Consider the following 17,378-nt stretch of genomic DNA (forward strand, 5'->3'; position numbering starts at 1 on the left):
GAACATCATTCTGGAATGTATTAGCAGGAGTATTGTAAGCAAGACACGAGAAGTAATTCTTCCGCTCTACTCCGTGCTGATAACGCCTCAACTGGAGTATTGTGTCCAGTTCTGGGTGCCACATTTCAGGAAAGATGTGGACAAACTGGAGAAAGCCCAGAGAAGAGCAACAAAAATTATTCATGGTCTAGAAAACATGACCTATGAGGGAAGATAAAAAAAATTGGGTTTGTTTAGTCTGGCGAAGAGAAGACAGAGGGGACATAAGTTTTCAAGCACACAAAAGATTGTTACAAGGAGAAGGGAGAAAAATCGTTCTTAACCTCCAAGGATAGGACAAGAAGCAATGGGCTTAAATTGTAGCAAGGCCAGTTTAGGTTGGACATCAGGAAAACCTTCCTGTCAGTGGTTAAGCACTGGAATAAATTGCCGAGGGAGGTTGTGGAATCTCATCACTGGGGATTTTTGAGAGCAGGTTGGACAAACACCTATCAGGGATGGTCTAGATAATACTTAGTCCTGCCATGAGAGCAGGAAACTGGACTATATGACCTCTTGAGGTCCCTTCCAGTTCTATGATTACTAACCATTTATATTGAGGTAACATCTAAATCACTTAACCAGGTTGGTCCCCATTGTGATTTCTACAATACAAATATAACAAGTAACAGTCCCTGCTTCATAACACTTGCAATCTAAAAATCCTATAAGAATGAACAGGGATTCAATACTCCTGTATTACCATTGTGGTTTGTATCTAGTACTGCTCATGATATGCAAGAGAGTTTCCAATCCCATAAGATACAGTTTATGCCTTCAAGGGAATAAGAAAATGTAGGTCACAACTTGCTCAAAGGTGCCAAGCGAGAACTTTGATGTCATTTTATGCAGCAGTTTCATTCTGCAAAGATACAGATTCCACCCAAAAACTGAATACTTACAATATGATTTTATATACACGAGAGCCTCACCTACTATATTACCTGTCAGGTCTTGCGATGAAGTGATAGGCCGTTGCAAACACAAGCTTATCCATAGTGACTCAACATGGCTCTGTGCCTCAAAATTCAAAAGGCCAAAATCAGAAGTGCCATCTATGTTACTGGAAAGCCAGCCTGGTATTCAGAGATGCAGCCCAGGCTAAAGACGAATTAGATTAGAAACTACAACTATGACGGGGGCTCACAAGTCAGGGCACACAGCAGCAGCAGCAGGTGTTGCACCACAGTGGGGCAGAGGGGTGGGGCACCGCCTGTTCCAATCCCCATGGCTGCAGATTGTTCCTGCTGCCCAGGAGCCGGCGGGCCAGTCCCAGGACTGGGAACGCAACCAGTGCTGCCGGGCTGGACCATGGTGGGGATGCTGGCGCTGCTAGAACTGCCTGAGGGGCCTGAGCTGCTGGACAGGAAGCAGGAACTGGACAGCCCTGACTCCAACCGAGCCCCAGCCACTGGCCCTAAGCGCTCTGCGCCCCCTGGGCTGCTTGAGCTGGATGCCGCTGGCCAGGCGCTGCCGGTGAGTAGAGCCCTGCACAGTTGTAGCTGCATCTGATCCACTATCCGCAAAAGTGGTCAGCAGGTATCTGCATCCGTGGATGCAGTTATCCACCGGTTTGCAGGGCTCATTGAGACAGTGTTAAAGCACCAGAGTGAAGCAGGAGATGTGGGTTCTAACACTGACTCTGCAGCAGGCTTCCTGTGCAACCTTGGGCAAGTCCCTTGATCTCTGTGCCTCAGTTTCCTCACTGGTAAAATGGGGTTGATACTAATCTCAAAGGGGTGTCCTGAGGCTTAATTCAACAAGGCCTCTAAAGCTTGTCAGAGGAAGAGCACAAGAGAATGACAAAGTATTAACTGCAAACTCCTGGAGAGGTCACAAATAAGTTGTGTACTGGCAGAGACATTCCTCAATTGGATGGAAAAAGAAAGTGAAACTAAGCAGCTGGTGTGCAAAATAAGGGGAGAAAGGGCCCAGCACAACACAGGGGAGTGTCTTAGTTATCCTATCCCAGGTAATACCTCACATTCATTCAGCTCCTTCCAGCCAAAGATCTTCAAGCCATTTACCAACATGAGGCAGAGTGCACGCTGTGTACTACCTCACGTACAAGATATAGCACTTAGCACTAGAAAGCCACAGAATTCTGCTGTGGCACAGAAGCGAAGGCAGCTGTGGTTAGAAACTGGCTGCTTGTTAGCTTTCAGAGCACCTCCCAAAAGGAGATTTGTGTGAGAAGTCTTGGACTGACTTCTGTCCTCGGCAATGACGCTTGATGACTAGTTTCTGTCTGGCAGGCACATGAAGACCATTGCAATCCTGGCTACATTCTCTCGTTGCTTCTTCTAGACGTGGGATCGCTATGCAACATCCTTGATCGTTTAAAACTAAAGTTCTGTACATGCCTTTGAACACCAGTCTTGCTATTTAACTCCAAAATCCTTAATACTAATGCTCAAATGTCAGCCCTCTGGAAGATGAGCAGCTCTGATATAGGGGAGGACCATCTATCAAAAAGTGTTCCTTCTTTCTCCCAATAGGAGGGCCAGTGGGTTTTTTTGGCATTTGGATTCATGGATCTTGGTCCCATCCTGCAGCTAATTATTAGGAAGCCTCTGGGAAGAGAAGAGTGAGGGGGGGATTTGATAGAATCCTTCAACAACCTGAAGGGGGGTTCTAAAGAGGATGGAGCTAGGCTGCTCTCAGTGGTGGCAGATGACAGAACAAGGAGCAGCGGTCTCAAGTTGCAGTGGGGAAGATCTTGGTTGGATATTAGGAAAAACTATTTCACTAGGAGGGTGGTGAAGCACCTAGGGAGGTGGTGGAATCTCCATCCTTAGAGGATTTACGGCTCGGCTTGACAAAGCCCCTGGCTGGGATGATTTAGTTGGGGTTAGTCCTGGTTTGAACAGGGGGTTGGGCTAGATGACCTCCAGAGGTCTCTTCTAACCCTAATCTTCAAGGATTCTACGATAACAGGATAAAAGTAAAACCAGAAAAAATACTGGAAGAAAATAGATACTGGTTTTTCTTTTGTCATATAAAGACTTGCAAAACTATCCTGTAGCAGTGAATATTGTAGGCAAATAGCTCAGTATAATTCAAAAGAGGATTAATCTATGAATAGGAATAGCTTCTGCAGTTGTAAACTATCCTAGCCAGCATAAGGGCTATTGATCTGCATGTTTCAGGGCATAAATTGATTGAGAGATGAGGCCAGGAAGGGGTCTCATACCATCCACAGTATATTCTTACAATGTTGATGTGCTGGAGCCATATTCCGGAGAGGCTACCTTGACACCAGGAAGACTGTCAGTTTCCATGGCCTACTCAATCCTTGGCCTCTGTCAACAAGGCCTGTGATGGGATGTTAGATGGAGTGGGACCTGAGTTATGACAGAAAATTCTTTCCTGGGTATCTAGCTGGTGAATCTTGCCCATATGCTCAGGATTTAGCTGATCGCCATATTTGGGGTCGGGAAGGAATTTTCCTCCAGGGCAGATTGGAAGAGGCCCTGGAGGTTTTTCGCCTTCCTCTGTAGCATGGGGCACGGGTCACTTGCTGGAGGATTCTCTGCTCCTTGAAGTCTTCAAACCATGATTTGAGGACTTCAATAGCTCAGACATAGGTGAGAAGTTTATCGCAGGAATGGGTGGGTGAGATTCTGTGGCCTGCATTGTGCAGGAGGTCGAACTAGGTGATCATAATGGTCCCTTCTGACCTTAATATCTATGAATCTAAGTGTGCCACCTCGGTATTAACAGATGGTGCTTTTTGTGATCTATCCTTTATGGAGTGAATTAAGCACCAATTCATGTAACATGGCAACAAGTAGTCAGACAGCATCAACTATTGCACACTACCAATGCAGGCTTGATTTGGAAATGAGCAATTGAAAGCTGCGACTTTCAAAACCTTCTCATGGACTTGAACACCTAGTTTGTGTTTAAATTAATGGAAATTGGGCTTCTGGATTCCATGGCAGTTTGAAAAGTCTCAGCCTAAACAAACAGTTTCCTTTCTCAAGTTTGGAAGGAAATCTAGTTTTCTGGGGTTTTGCCACAAGATGGCAGAAGTAGTAAACAAATGGAACATGTACCTCTTCAGTCAAGAACTCTAAACAGATACATCCCAGATCTAACCACCATCTGCACTAGGCAGGCTCATGATTATCACTTCCCTCGAATGGGCAATTCTGAGATTACTTACGTTAATTCCAAAGTCAGGCGAAGTTGAACTCCAAATAGCACCAATACTTGCAGTAGCCAGCATTGCTTCCACTGCGTGAATACCATTGGGCAAATAACCTACAAACAGGATTTCAATAGTTAAAGAAGGGAGAGACCTGGAATGCGCAGATCTTAAAGTAAACCCAACCTTTACTGTAGTCAGTTTATACAGATGTGCAAATGAGAAATAAAATATCTTATCAGACACATAACTGCACCTGCAAGTTTCTACTGCCAGATGCCACTTCCCCCTTCTAAGGGGCCAGAGTCTGATCACAGACACTGGGGAAAGTCTGTTGTAACTGCACTGACAAAGAATTATTCCATATTTGACGGCCTCCCAATTTACAGTGCAGTCACAAAGATCCAGATCTTGTTTATCAATCAAAATCTCACGGGGAGGGAGCTGAAGATTTGAAGGGGGATGTGAAAAGAGGAGAGCAATTTAATGGCCAGGGCAAATGTGAACTGAAGACATAGAACTACCCATTACCAAAAAGCTACCAGGCACTTAGAAGTACTGGAAAAAAAGTTTGTTTAGAAGGTGGGATTATGAAATGCCCAACTAAGGCAAATTCAGTTAACGGCAGCTCTCTCCCCACAAGCATGCCAGGGCAGGTGGAAGGAGGGAGAAATAATCGCTGTGCAGATAGCCTCTCCCCACCCCCCTTTGATAACCTAACTAGCTTTGTGCTAAAGCTATCCAGCCAGAGGCAACGTTACATTGCAAACATGAGCAGAAGTGACACGGCTCATCTCGCGTCAAGATCAGCTGATTTATTTCTGGCTCCATGCCCTTAATCTTAATCAACATGAGTGTCGGGGCAGACATGCCAACTCTCACAAATTCCTCACAATTGACACGATTTGTAAGTAAAATTAAGCCTGACATATGATCTTGCAAAAGAACTCTCAAATGTCAAAAAAAAATTTTTTTTTAAATAATCCTGTGCTAGTTCCCACTGTTCGTCGGCCCCAGCAGCCAGGACTCCAGCAGTCAGGCAGCCTCAGGGCCAACAGCAGGAGTCCCAGTCACTCAGGGCTGAGAGCGGGAGCCCCAGTGAGGAAGCCAGTCAGCCCTGTGCCCAGGAAACGTGGAACCCCCAAGAGTCAGGCACAGGATAGCTAGGACCCAGGAGGTACTGGGATGCGACTCAGTGATCACTGGGGTCACTCTGTCCCAGTGGAAGGAGAAAATGAATTGCACGCACTGAAGTAACTCAGGGTTGCTTTGGGGAGTCCACGCTCCTTGCAAGATCCTCAAGCCCCACAGCTGCTGCTGGGGTCCCCAGAGCTCTGGTTGCAGCTAGGAGAGGTTAATATTGAGGAGTAACATTCCTGCTGCTCTGCAGGAGACTCTCCCAGTGCAGAGACCCCAGCCTGTGCATGACACCCCTTCCTGGGACCCAGCCATCTGCTCCCAGGGAGTGCACCGCTTGGAGGGACAGTAAGAGGGACCTTCCCATCCCCACCTCCCCAGGTTACACCCTGGCTGCAGGGAGATGGTTTTGCCCCAGGCTGCTCCCAGCTGAGCTGACTGTGATTCCCTGCCTAAAAGCTCAAAAAAACCCACAAATCCATAATTTTTATATAATTTCATAATTTTAAAGCCAATCTCATGAGTTTTTGTGAGCCTGACATAATTTTTGAACATTTGGGGTCAGCAATACTGTAGGGTATATACAGTAGATCCTAAAGTAATATAACCTGTATACACAGACACAGACAGATGCACTTTTCAAGCAGGAATGCAGCCAGTATGTTTTCACTTTGCATTCAAAATGCATTAGCTTTGCAAATCTGAAATACAGCATCATCATCAGCCTGCAACATGATTTTGAGATTTAAATACACAAAAAGATCCCCTCTGTCAGATATTCTGACAAGAGGAAGAGTCAGGAGAGGTAGATTTTCAACAGGCTGCTCCTGCCCCCAAAGTCAATTGAAAGGTTGAGATGTGGGTTCAAACCTGATGATTCAAAGGACATTAAGTTAGGGTGCCCAAACATGGATTTGGGCACTTATCCGTTTTAAAGGACCTAAACGACATCCAAGTAAGCAAGCAACAATGCCCAAATACAGAATAGGAGTTTTATTAGGTACCCTAAAGTTTAAAATTGAGCATTTTTATAAATATATGCATGGGCTCTTTAAAGGACCAGGGGCCTGGCTTCCAAAGATGCCAAGTACCTGTAGCTCCCATGGATTTTCATGGGTCCAATTTACAATGCAGTAAATTGTACCATTGTATCCCATCATGTGTTAGGAACTTTCCAAAACACAGAGGACAACACTCCCTGCCCTGATGGGTATTTCTGAAAACAAGACCCTAAAGCTGCCTCTATAAAAAACAAAATAACCCACACACCCTCAACCCAGAGGTTATTGGTTTCTATGCACGCACTGGGTTGGTTTGTTAGCCAGTCTACTGCGATGCACTTTAAGGAGCTGCTTGTTCCCAGTGTGCAAGCAGTGAATTTGTTTGCAGGGGCTAGGGGTGGGTTTCTGAGGTGGACTGAGCTATTTCTGCATCACCCTTCACATCATTGGCGTGTGCCATGTTAAATAGGGCTGACCAATCACCACTAATTTATGGACCGTTAGGCTTTTTGCCATTAATCATGGAACATCACATCCAGTGCCTGATCAGAGATTGGATAGGTCTGACATGCCCTGACATAGGGAGTTCTGGAAGAAATACAGGACTGTCAACAGAAGTCTCTCAGCATACATCAAGATGTTATTTCTTCACACGGACCTACATAAAGTTTGCATTGTTTCTACCATGTTTGACTTTGATCTCTCATATTATAAGCCATACGCCCAAAGGCATAAAGCATCATTTAGTAAACTCATGCTCATTCCTTTGGGATCAGAGTTTGTGAGGCAAGGCTCAATGTTCCTGTTTTCAAAAGGTTCTCTCACATTTCAGAGCATGGACTACTTTTTAAAAAGGTAGAAATTTGCTGCACCCTCTCCTTCACTGGCCCAAACCTTCCCTATAGCAACTTCACCATTTGGCTACATGTGACAGGGCAGCCTGCATCAGGAGGGCCCTGAGTCGTGTTCCTCTGAGGAAAGTTCTTACAGATGTGAATGCTCCTGCAGTGGGATTCCCAGTTGTCCGCAGTGCCTCTATCAGGCGGGTCACTAACAGGCATAGGCTGTTGCACGTGGAGCAGGGCTTAAAACCCAGAGACAGGGGCAGCAAAGTCCCTGCTGGGACCCTAACTAACTGAACACTTAACAGCTACTTAATTACTAACAAACAATAGAACTATTTACAGCTAGAAGCACAAGGCTGAGAAAGAAATTGCTGGCCGGCTTGCGAAGCAAGGGACAGAGGTGCTCCGACTGACCACCATGGTGGAAAGAAAGAACTGAGGGGGCTCAGGGCTGGAGGCGGCTGATCTACTGCGGCATGAGCGCAGCACTCTAGGGGGCGCCACAGCCAGCCCTATGGATACCGCTAACGACCACACACAGAGGCACGCACACTTAGAATGGAATTGACATGAGCAAGCACTTGAAAAACAGTCTGGTTTCTGCTCTTCTCACACTACCACTGGTCAGATTCTGCAGGGCAAATTAAACCCTTATCCACATATGGGCAACTTACCGCTTTCAAAGCATGCTCTCAGGGATATCCTTGGAATCCCTCAGTGCTTTCAGTACATTTGCACAGGTGTAAGTAACTGAAATCTGCTAAGAGTTTTTACTGATACCCAAAAAAGGAACAGTATCAAGTGTGTGCTCTCTGCTGTGTTGGTCCTGTAAGGCTAAAAGAACAATGACCTGATCTGTTGAGTGAGAAAGTGTCCTTTTTACAATCACTTGACAGCTGGATTCACAAAGGCACTAACTCTTGTTGATTTTGATGGGAGTAAACTATTAATTACCTTTGTCACGCCAACTATTTACAGGTTAGAATAGTGTTCTTTAACCAAGACCAGGAAAAGAGTGCCAGTCCATCTCCTCAACAGATCCATCCTGAACATCCAAGGGGAAATTTCAGACTAACATCCCTTTTTCCTGTATCTGCACTGCACAAAACTGTTACATGCAAGCAGGTTTGGACAAGCTCTCCTGACACGGACAGCACACAAAGCTCAGCATAAGCGACAGCATTAGTTTTCGCCTCATTTCCCACACTGTAAAACCATACTTATCAATGTACTCTGGGAAAGCCTAGGAAGGTAAAGAAAACACAACTGGCAGGTACAGCCTGGGTCATCAAGTCCAATCCCCTGCGATACCGAGGCAACCGTGTTACATAATTCCTTTCATAAATTCATCAAGCTCCCATGCAAGCTATCCCAGATACTGAGAGTTGGTCCACATGGTGTAATGAGCTTCGGAGGTCTTCTCACACAGAGATCCAAGTGGCAAGAGAACTGACAAACCCAGCTACACCTGGTAAAGTGGCACTTTTCACATGGTAGAGCCCAGACAGGAGGGATATTTATTTAAACCAACCAGTTCTGACCACATGGATAGAAACCTGGGACTAGGTACTGGGAACAAGAGGGCTCAATCTGCAATCAGCTGAACTCACAGCTGGCTCAGGGAGTACACATCTTACACCACTAGTATGCAGCTTCCATGAAAACAAAGGCAGCATGAGTAGTACCCATTGTAAATCAATTTCACAGAGGGCATGGAAACAGTAAAAACGCCCCACCCCAGGATTTCAATTTTTTAATGTATTTTAAAAAGGAAAGTGTCTACAAAGTCTTCAAATACAAAAAGGTGAGTTTAGTCCATTTCAAGGATACAATGACTTTTACAAGTCGCTTGTAAAAGTCATTCTGCCCCTGAAATTTACTACGTTTACCTGTAAAATTCATTCAGTGCAAACTTTGCAAAATTTAGTCCTTCTCTATTTACACTGTTGGGAACTTTCTTTAATAAATCATGATTTACACGGGGCTCTAAGCATAAGCTACATCAAAGTAATTTAACCTATGACACCCACTCTGGCAGGACACGTCAGACCTTAATACTACAGGCTACTTAAAAATGAGAAAAAGTTGTTGTTTATGTTAAAAATAGGTTCAAGACACAGAACCGTCAGGTCTTTGCATTTTCCATGAGTCCCTATTTACCTGAGCTGGTGTTTGCTGAGGTTGTAAGTTTAAATGTGCAGGGACATTACAATGCTGAAGTCAGTCCTGCTAAAAGTTGTAGGCCAAAATTTCCAGAGGTAGCCAGAGAGTTTGGGTGCCCAATTTGCAACGATGACAAGGGGCCCTATTTTCAGAAAATGCTGAGCACCCAACTCTAAAAGAGAAATCAAGCTCCTTTGCAGACGGAAGCTGGGCAACCAGAAACTGAGGCATCCAAACATCACTTGTCACTCAGAAAAGGTAAGACTTTGGCGTTCAGGCCAAGGTTTACTTTAAGCCATGAAACCGTACAACACAAGGAAAGCAGCAAACTCAAGGCTGAAAAATCCTCAAGGCAGCTCCTTCCCTACTCCTAAATGCCTGGTATAAGAAAGGGGATAATTCAAGGCCAGGGCCCGTGTCAGCTTTTAACCTTAACACAACATTTCATACTCCTACTTGGATTTTAAGATCGCCTCCTGGCTAATATTACTACAACCCAAGACTATTAGTAACCCACCAATCCTCTTAGAAAGCTAGCTTTAAAACCACATTAGCGCTAGTAGCTTAAGTACTAGCTTTAAACAATACAATGAAATGCCGTTTTGTCGAATGCCTTTGCGGGGTTTGTTGGCTGATAAGACAATACCGGTTACAGGAGCACAGGAAGAGTCAACTATCCAGAAAGGAGAAAGAAAGATAAACCGGAGCCTATTTTATCCTGATATCCGTCAGTTATTTGCCAGCGAGGACTATTTTTCCAGCTTTACATTAGCAGTGGCATTGAGGTGGGGGAGGGATATGGGGCACCTCAAGATTGGGTCCCCTTGGTGTCGTTTGAATGAGCCACAGTTTATTTTAAGGCTACAGGTGTTACTGCACCTGCCACACACCCCTCTAAGATCTAGGTAGACCTGCAAGACATCCCCAGACAGAAAATGTATATGCTGCCACAGCTTTTGAAACAATGCTTGCTGCTAAATAGCTCTTCCTCACAGCTGCTAAGCTTTTAAGTACACCTGGCAATAAGAAGCTGAAGACCAAGGAGAAGAGATCAAGCTGAAAGAGAAAGCCCCAACAGTGCTGCCTTGTTCATCTGCCTCCATCTTTATGGTTGTAGTGATGGAAGTGTTGATTGCACTTACAACAGAGGACACGATACCTATCATGAAGAGTTTGCTGCCCAAGAGACAACTAGGCAAGAGTAAAACATTCACAAGGGATGTCAACTGGATGGGCTGGTTACTTTCCCTTATAGATTAGGCTTCCATGGAATGAAGGTTCCAACAGCCCAAGATCCTGCTACTGTGGTTGCAGATCAAGAGGGCTTTTTGGGCCAGAATGACAGGGAAAGCATCCAAATCACAGTAGGGTGACTGGAAAGGTCAGGCAACACTCACTCAGTTAAAACAGCATTTCTGCCCATTTGAAATAATAACTCACAAAATGGGGGGGGGGGGAGAAATATGCCTATTACTGCTGCTGTAAAATGTACAAAGCTCCCATGCCAAACAAAAGGTTTTCTAAGTGCTACTTTTATGTTCAAAACAGGTTAGGTCCTGGAGGAAGGTGGCAATCTTTGGGAGGCCCTGGACTGTGGTATTGCATGTGGGTGTGGAAGTCTGAGCTGAAGCTTTCCCAGCCTAATACTCAACACTCCCTCACCTCCTTCTGCAGTACTAAGGATTTGGACAGCTGCCATCTTCGTTTCAGCCTCCAGCAGTGATGTCACAATTCAGGCCCTCCAAAGATTGCCAAAAACCTCAAGGGCAGGGAGGGAAGGGAAGAGAGAAAGGCACAAGTCAGGACTTACTTTTCTAATATAAAAAGCAGAAAAACAACAAGTTTTTTTATATTGCTTTTGTACATCATAAAGAGAGCAGGTGTCAGAGTAGCACAGCACATCTTAATAGGAGAATAGATCTTCTCTGGTTTGAGAGCTTGGTCTAGGATGAAAGCGCATACAGATGGCTCTCTCTAGAGTGGTAGGTGGCAGCTGTTTAACACAGAACACTACCCAATATAGTTTTAGGGCAGGAAGAGGAATAATTTGTAAAATTGCTGGGACTAGGCAGGGAGCTAGGCAAACAAAGGTTCAAGATGATAAGGAAGGCGGTAATAGAGTACATGTGGTTTTAAATATCACCCGACATCTCAATCTGCCCTCCACATGTTTATCTATCAAACGGAAAGATGCTTTCCAAGAGTTCTAAAACCAACTGGAATTTGACCAAACCAAAAGAGTTAACTTCCCTACTCCTGCAAAAACCCAGATCATCTCTAGCTACTATACATCAGGACCTCATTTCAGCCAAGAGATGGTACCTCGAGCAGCGCACCTGAACACTACAGCAGGCCCCGGGCTCAAAACTAACTCAGAAGACTGTATTCAGGTGCATCACTACCACTTCCTTCAGTACACTGGGGTCTCTTTGAAGGTGTCTCATAAGAGCTCTGAGCCAGGCCATCCCTACTTAGCTTGTGAGACCTGAATCCAAGTGATCTTAGTATTTTGAAAGAGACATTTTGAAAAAGCAGGTAATGTAATAAGACCCACAAAATTAAAGGTCAGACATGAACTCCTAGGCTATCAGGACTTGAAAAGTCAGCTCACACATCACTAAAAAGGCAGTTTTCCTTAGAGTTGCAATATGGAAGCGTGTATGATACTATGACTCCTATGTAGATTCTCTTAAAATAGCTGATCTTCAGATAGGAACCCATGTTAGCGTTTTACATAAAAATCTTAGAGAAACATTTCTTTTGGTGCCTTGGAGATCCTAACATTAAAAGTGTAGCCACTACAATGGAAGAGACACTCCCTTCGTACTCATTTTGAAGACCAATATAAGCTGGAAGGAATAGCCTGAGAAATCATGAAAAGGCTATGGGGGGGGGGGGAAGGTGTTATGAAGAGAAAGGAAAAGAACATGTAGACGAAGTGACCCCACTATGGTGAATCAGCTATATATTAAATAGATCACAAACCCTGGAAGATAACAGTGCCTTGAAATTAAACATTTTGCTATATCACAAGTATTTCTCCCTAAAGTGTTCAATTTACGCTGTGTTCTGGAAGTATAATACAAGAAGACAAGAAATTCCAATTTATACCTCTTCTTGTGGTTCTTAAGAGTCAAGCCTCCCAATGAAGCCAAAGGGAATTGTCTCCTGTTAGGATAGCAGGATTGGGACCCTAATGCTTGTAGCTCATCCTTGATGCCTACGCTTCAGGGAGGAGGAAATGCTGCATTAGTTAAATTTGGAATTGCTTGGCATATCTCCTGACCTTACCTTTATTTAAAAAAGAAAAAAGAAAAAAGAAGAAAAGAAAATAGCATTTAAAGCGTACTCTTTCAAGTAGGGTGACCAGATAGCCAATGTGAAAAAACAAGGTGGTTTTGGGGGGGAGGGGACTTTAAAGGAAGCAGGATCAGGCCCTAAACTGGAAAGGAAGGAGATATGTTAAACAGTTACTATCAACACTATGTGTTAAGTAAATTACCTAACCACACCCCTACTTGGAAGGCATTTAAAAAAAATGTATATCAATTAAGCAGAGCTTTAGCAGCTCTAAGTCTGAAACAAATAAAGAGCAAATAAGATGCAAAAGTCAGCCAACCTATAATTGAGAGACAAAATGCTCCCATTACAGGAGCTAATAAAAGACATTTCTAGATGGGCCCAAAGCCTCTTCTAACTGCAGTGCAGATCTCTACTACATATCCTGCCTGTGGAAGGAATTTGATAAATGGCAGTGTGAAGATGCATGCAAAACAAACACAAGCAACAAGACAGACTGGATTTTTTTTTTCCTCCCCAATTCCTTCCTTCCCTCCCCCAACCCTCCTCCAGGCTATGGCTGCATCCACGCTGCAGTTTGTAGCTGCATGCAGCAGTGGGGATCTCCCAGAGCCTTTCCTCATTGCCAGAATCTCTGACTCAGGCAGGGAAAGGCTCCAGTCATGGGAGTCACTGCTTGACTTATTTTAAAGTTTTACAGTCTAGTGAGAAGTTATTTCATCCCAGAGTTTAAGACACTCAATTTAGCAGAATTCACCATCATTGCACAACACCCAAATAATGAACTTTTAGGGAGGAATTAAGCAGAGGTGGGTAGGATGGAATTAACCTAGCCACAGGCAGGCAACGGAACTGTAATGAAGATCATCCAGGACCAGTACTCACGCCTGAAGGCTAGAAACGTGCAGCAATCCCTCCACATCCCCCATGCTAAGTTTTGCAGCTTCTGAAAACATGCCTGTGGTCCCTCTTCTGAATTTCTCCCCTCACCCTTCCAATGCCTCCCTTCAGCAATTTTTTTTTTTTTTTTTGCGCTATGAACATGAATCTCGCTTTCGCGGCATACAGATGAGATTCAACACACCCCACCACAGGAGAGCCCTCTGGATTCAGATGAATATTTAACACAGTTTGCACCACTTCGGCATACAGCTTAGAGAACATCTGCTTGCAGAGATGTTCTGTGGTAAAAAAAAAGTCACAACTTTACAATATAAAACAAGGTATGTTGCTTGTTTCCCTCTCTCCATGAAGTACTGTCTACAAACTCATGTCTGCACACTTCCTTCTGTGCATACCAGGGGAAACTTCATTTCAGAATAGCTGGTGCTCAAAGTCAGCATAAATTTGCTCAGTCTAGTCCACAATTACAAGCAATCAGACACTACAAAGCTTATCTGAAAAAGGATCTGGACTATTATGTGACTCAGGCAGATTTCCAAATGCCTTCAGTTCCTGTTACTTGTAGTGATTTGACTGTTTGCTGGGGGGGGGGGGGGGGGGTGTGTGAATAATCAGTAGCAAGCGGGAAGTCCGAACTTCATTCGGACATGACCTGCACTTGTTAAATATACCGTGCCCCAAATAAGAGGTAGAATGGGAACCCTATAGATGCAGGTGCTAAAATCTGAACTTTCCTCCACCCATTAGTTTCACTCAACACTTGGTTTCAGATTTAAAGTTGTTTTTCTGAGCCAGTAATGAACCTGACACCAGCAGGATAAAATCTGAGGCAATCCTTAATCAGGGCAAGCTCCACTGACTGACAGGCATTTCACCTAAGTAAGGGCCTCAGGACTTCATCGTGTATTATTTAATAAGTGTCCTTCCCTTTCACCAAACCAGAGGCTCATATCAGTTGAAGGTCCACTTATCTGCTCTGTATAGCACAGTATATGTTCCACAGAGTAAAGGTCTCTGTGGCATGGATTTCATCTACTCCCATTTGTAGACTCTGGAAGTACCATTAGTGTGATTTAAATAAACGATGAACAATCTTTTCATCTTTGAAGATCTGGGTTTGAGTTCTCACTTAAGTCATAAGTGAGAGTGAGTTTCATTAGATTTTTCTCCCCAAGACCAACATACAATTTAGCATAGGTGACAGATACTAGCCAAGAGACATCTGCGGGTGGGGAGTGAGAGCAGTAGTGGTAGAACAGTATATCAAGGGTTAAGATGTGCTCCACTGCCCACCAGCATGCACAAGTGAGAACCTGAACCCAGAACTTCAAACATGAAGGGATTGTGCATCATCCTTTTTGCAAGTACCATTAGTATCTGATGCGCAGACAGAGATAGAGAAGATCCATGCCCTGAAGACCTATGCTCTATTTCAGACATACTACACAGATCAGAAAACTGAATGCAAAAATCACCAGTGAGGTGCGTTGACAGAGCTGAACAGAAGCTTGCATAACCCTTGCCTACACTTTGCTTGAATTTAGCCAATATTGTTTGTTCTTCATGAGACAAAAGACACACAAAATAAAAACATATGAGAGCAGAGAGTTCAATGAGAATATTCGTCTCCTCAATAATAATGTCTCTGCAGCAATTTAACAGGCTCACCAGTTGGCCATGTACATCTTGCTCACTTTTGACTTCCACAGAGGGCTTAAGTTGTGAAATAGACCTCTGTGCAAAGTTATGAATAAATCATTTACTTTTTCCTCCAGAGATGGAAAACTTGAGGCTAAACCAGCTTCCAACCCTCGAGAAGCATATTTCATAGCAATATAAATGCACCAGCACAAGGGTCTTTTCTTTGGTGTGCTCCTCTTATGTGTGTGTTTCTGGAGCCCCAAACAACTCACTTTGTTTGCTTCAGGGACATTTCCCCTCCAATCCTGCCCCAAAATTACTCACCAACAACTCTGTCTCCTATTTTCACTCCCATTTTCCTCATGGCTGAAGCATACAAAGCAACATCTTGTCTCAGCTCTTCAAAAGTGACTTTTGAGATTTCTTCTTTGCCTTCCTCTGAAGAAAAAAGGTTTACAACATAAATCAATTAGAAATGGTACACTGCAATCTAAGAACCAGAGTCCACTGCAAGGGATTCATCCTGGGGGAAAGAAAGACGAGGATGCTATTTTGAGGAAAAAGCTCTCAGACAATTGTTAACACTAGCCCTTCAATAATATTCTTGTCCTGTGCAAAGCTTGTCTTTATAATGAGACCTCTGTGTTAATGGATTGGATTCACTTCCTACAGGGCAGGACTGTACCTCTGTTCCTGAAAATGTAAGTTGCTGATAGTAGATAGGCAAGAGTCAGAGAGCATTTGTTCAAAATTTAAAGCATGGATTGATTGCTTTACCCCATACCTTTCTGATCTAGAAAAAAAGGACTGCTGCCCAGTTTTCTAATTAGAGCTAAAAAAACCAAAACAATCAGTTGTTTGTTAAGGTTAAATTTGATTTAAATTTGCTGGTCACTGGGTGACTAAAGAAATGTATGAGCCTGTTATTTATGTCTCAGAGTCTACTCTAGGACTCCTAGCATTCTAGGATCTCGAAGATACTGCAATTTTCTTCTTGGCATGTCTCCAGCGCAAATATACTCATCTGGGCCAGGTTCATCTCAAGAGCGGAACTATCGCAAGTTTTAATTTTTGTACTCAAGACTAGATGTTACATAAGGCCTTAATAAATTGGCTAAATAAAATAAGTGAACGTCTAAGAGTTCTGAAACTGTCTTCTCTTGGCTCCCCAATCTGTCTTCCACTGACAAAAGGACCTGCCCTGTCTTCAAGGTCCAGAATTCCTAACACATATACAAGTCAAGGAATGTGGCAAGTAAATTGCACTAGTGACGCTGAATCTTATAGCCTGTATTCTAGCAGACTGCTATGGTCAGCAGAGCTCCTTTAGCAGAGTATAATATTTGCTTTGCTGTTCCTCCTCTGCAAGTTTAGCTGCCCATGGAGTGGGTAGTAGGCCTCAAACATTCATAACCAATTGTGTGAAATATTACAAGAGCCAAGATGCAATCCAAATTAAAGGTCTGCATGGAAGGGGGTAGAAGTTTATAAAAGTTGCATTTAATCTTCTGTCTGAGAGACTCACAACCTTTCTACAAGATCTCCACCAGTGACTGCTGGAACCCAACAGATTCCCTAAGCTCCATTCTGACACAGCAGTAAGGAGTTCACAAATATACTGAAATAAGACTACTTAAGAAGATTAAATGCTGGAAAGGGCCTGGAATGAAGATGCAGATGCAACTCCGTACTCTCTGCAGAAGGAGTACTGATACTCGCTGCATTCATGCACTCGTACAGTACTTGCCCATGCTGAATCAATAATAGTGCAGATTTAGAACTATGTATTAGAAAATATCCTGTGAACCAGGAAATATTGTTTCCTCCTATTGATGTTGTCTCACATGGTTAAGCTAAACAAAGCTATGAGTCTCTGGCACACCTAATAGAACAAACAAACCTAATCTCTACATAAAAGAAACAACATCATCATATGTTAACCCAACTAATTCATCAAAACAGTTGGCTCATAATTCCTTAGATTAGAATGGAAATAATTTTAGAAACTATTTACCTCAACTTACTTTTAACCTTTTCCTTGAGACAAAAAAAGGTCAATTAAGCCAGTTTCACAAATTTACCCACTTTCACTAACTGTTTGCCTTGCAGCCATTGCAGAGGGCTTGTTTAAAAACAACTAACTACATTATCTCTTAAATACAAGAAAAGGTTTCTAAGATTTTTTTTTTTTTAAAGAGC

The 17,378-nt window shown here is 43.6% G+C and overlaps 1 protein-coding gene across 1 annotated transcript in view; it reads right to left on the reverse strand.

Annotated features, from left to right (window-relative positions):
- AACS (acetoacetyl-CoA synthetase) overlaps positions 1 to 17,378 on the reverse strand; it is a 59,784-nt gene that overhangs the window by 33,431 nt on the left and 8,975 nt on the right. Inside the window, exons 4-5 of the mRNA XM_048821146.2 lie at positions 15,504 to 15,617; positions 4,208 to 4,305 (exon numbers count right to left, since the gene is read on the reverse strand). Of these exons, the coding sequence (XP_048677103.1) occupies positions 4,208 to 4,305; positions 15,504 to 15,617 (212 nt within the window). The remainder of the gene's footprint in view (positions 1 to 4,207; positions 4,306 to 15,503; positions 15,618 to 17,378) is intronic.

This window comes from Caretta caretta, chromosome 15 (assembly GCF_965140235.1).
Source record: "Caretta caretta isolate rCarCar2 chromosome 15, rCarCar1.hap1, whole genome shotgun sequence".
In the NCBI taxonomy this organism is placed as follows: Eukaryota; Metazoa; Chordata; order Testudines; family Cheloniidae; genus Caretta; species Caretta caretta.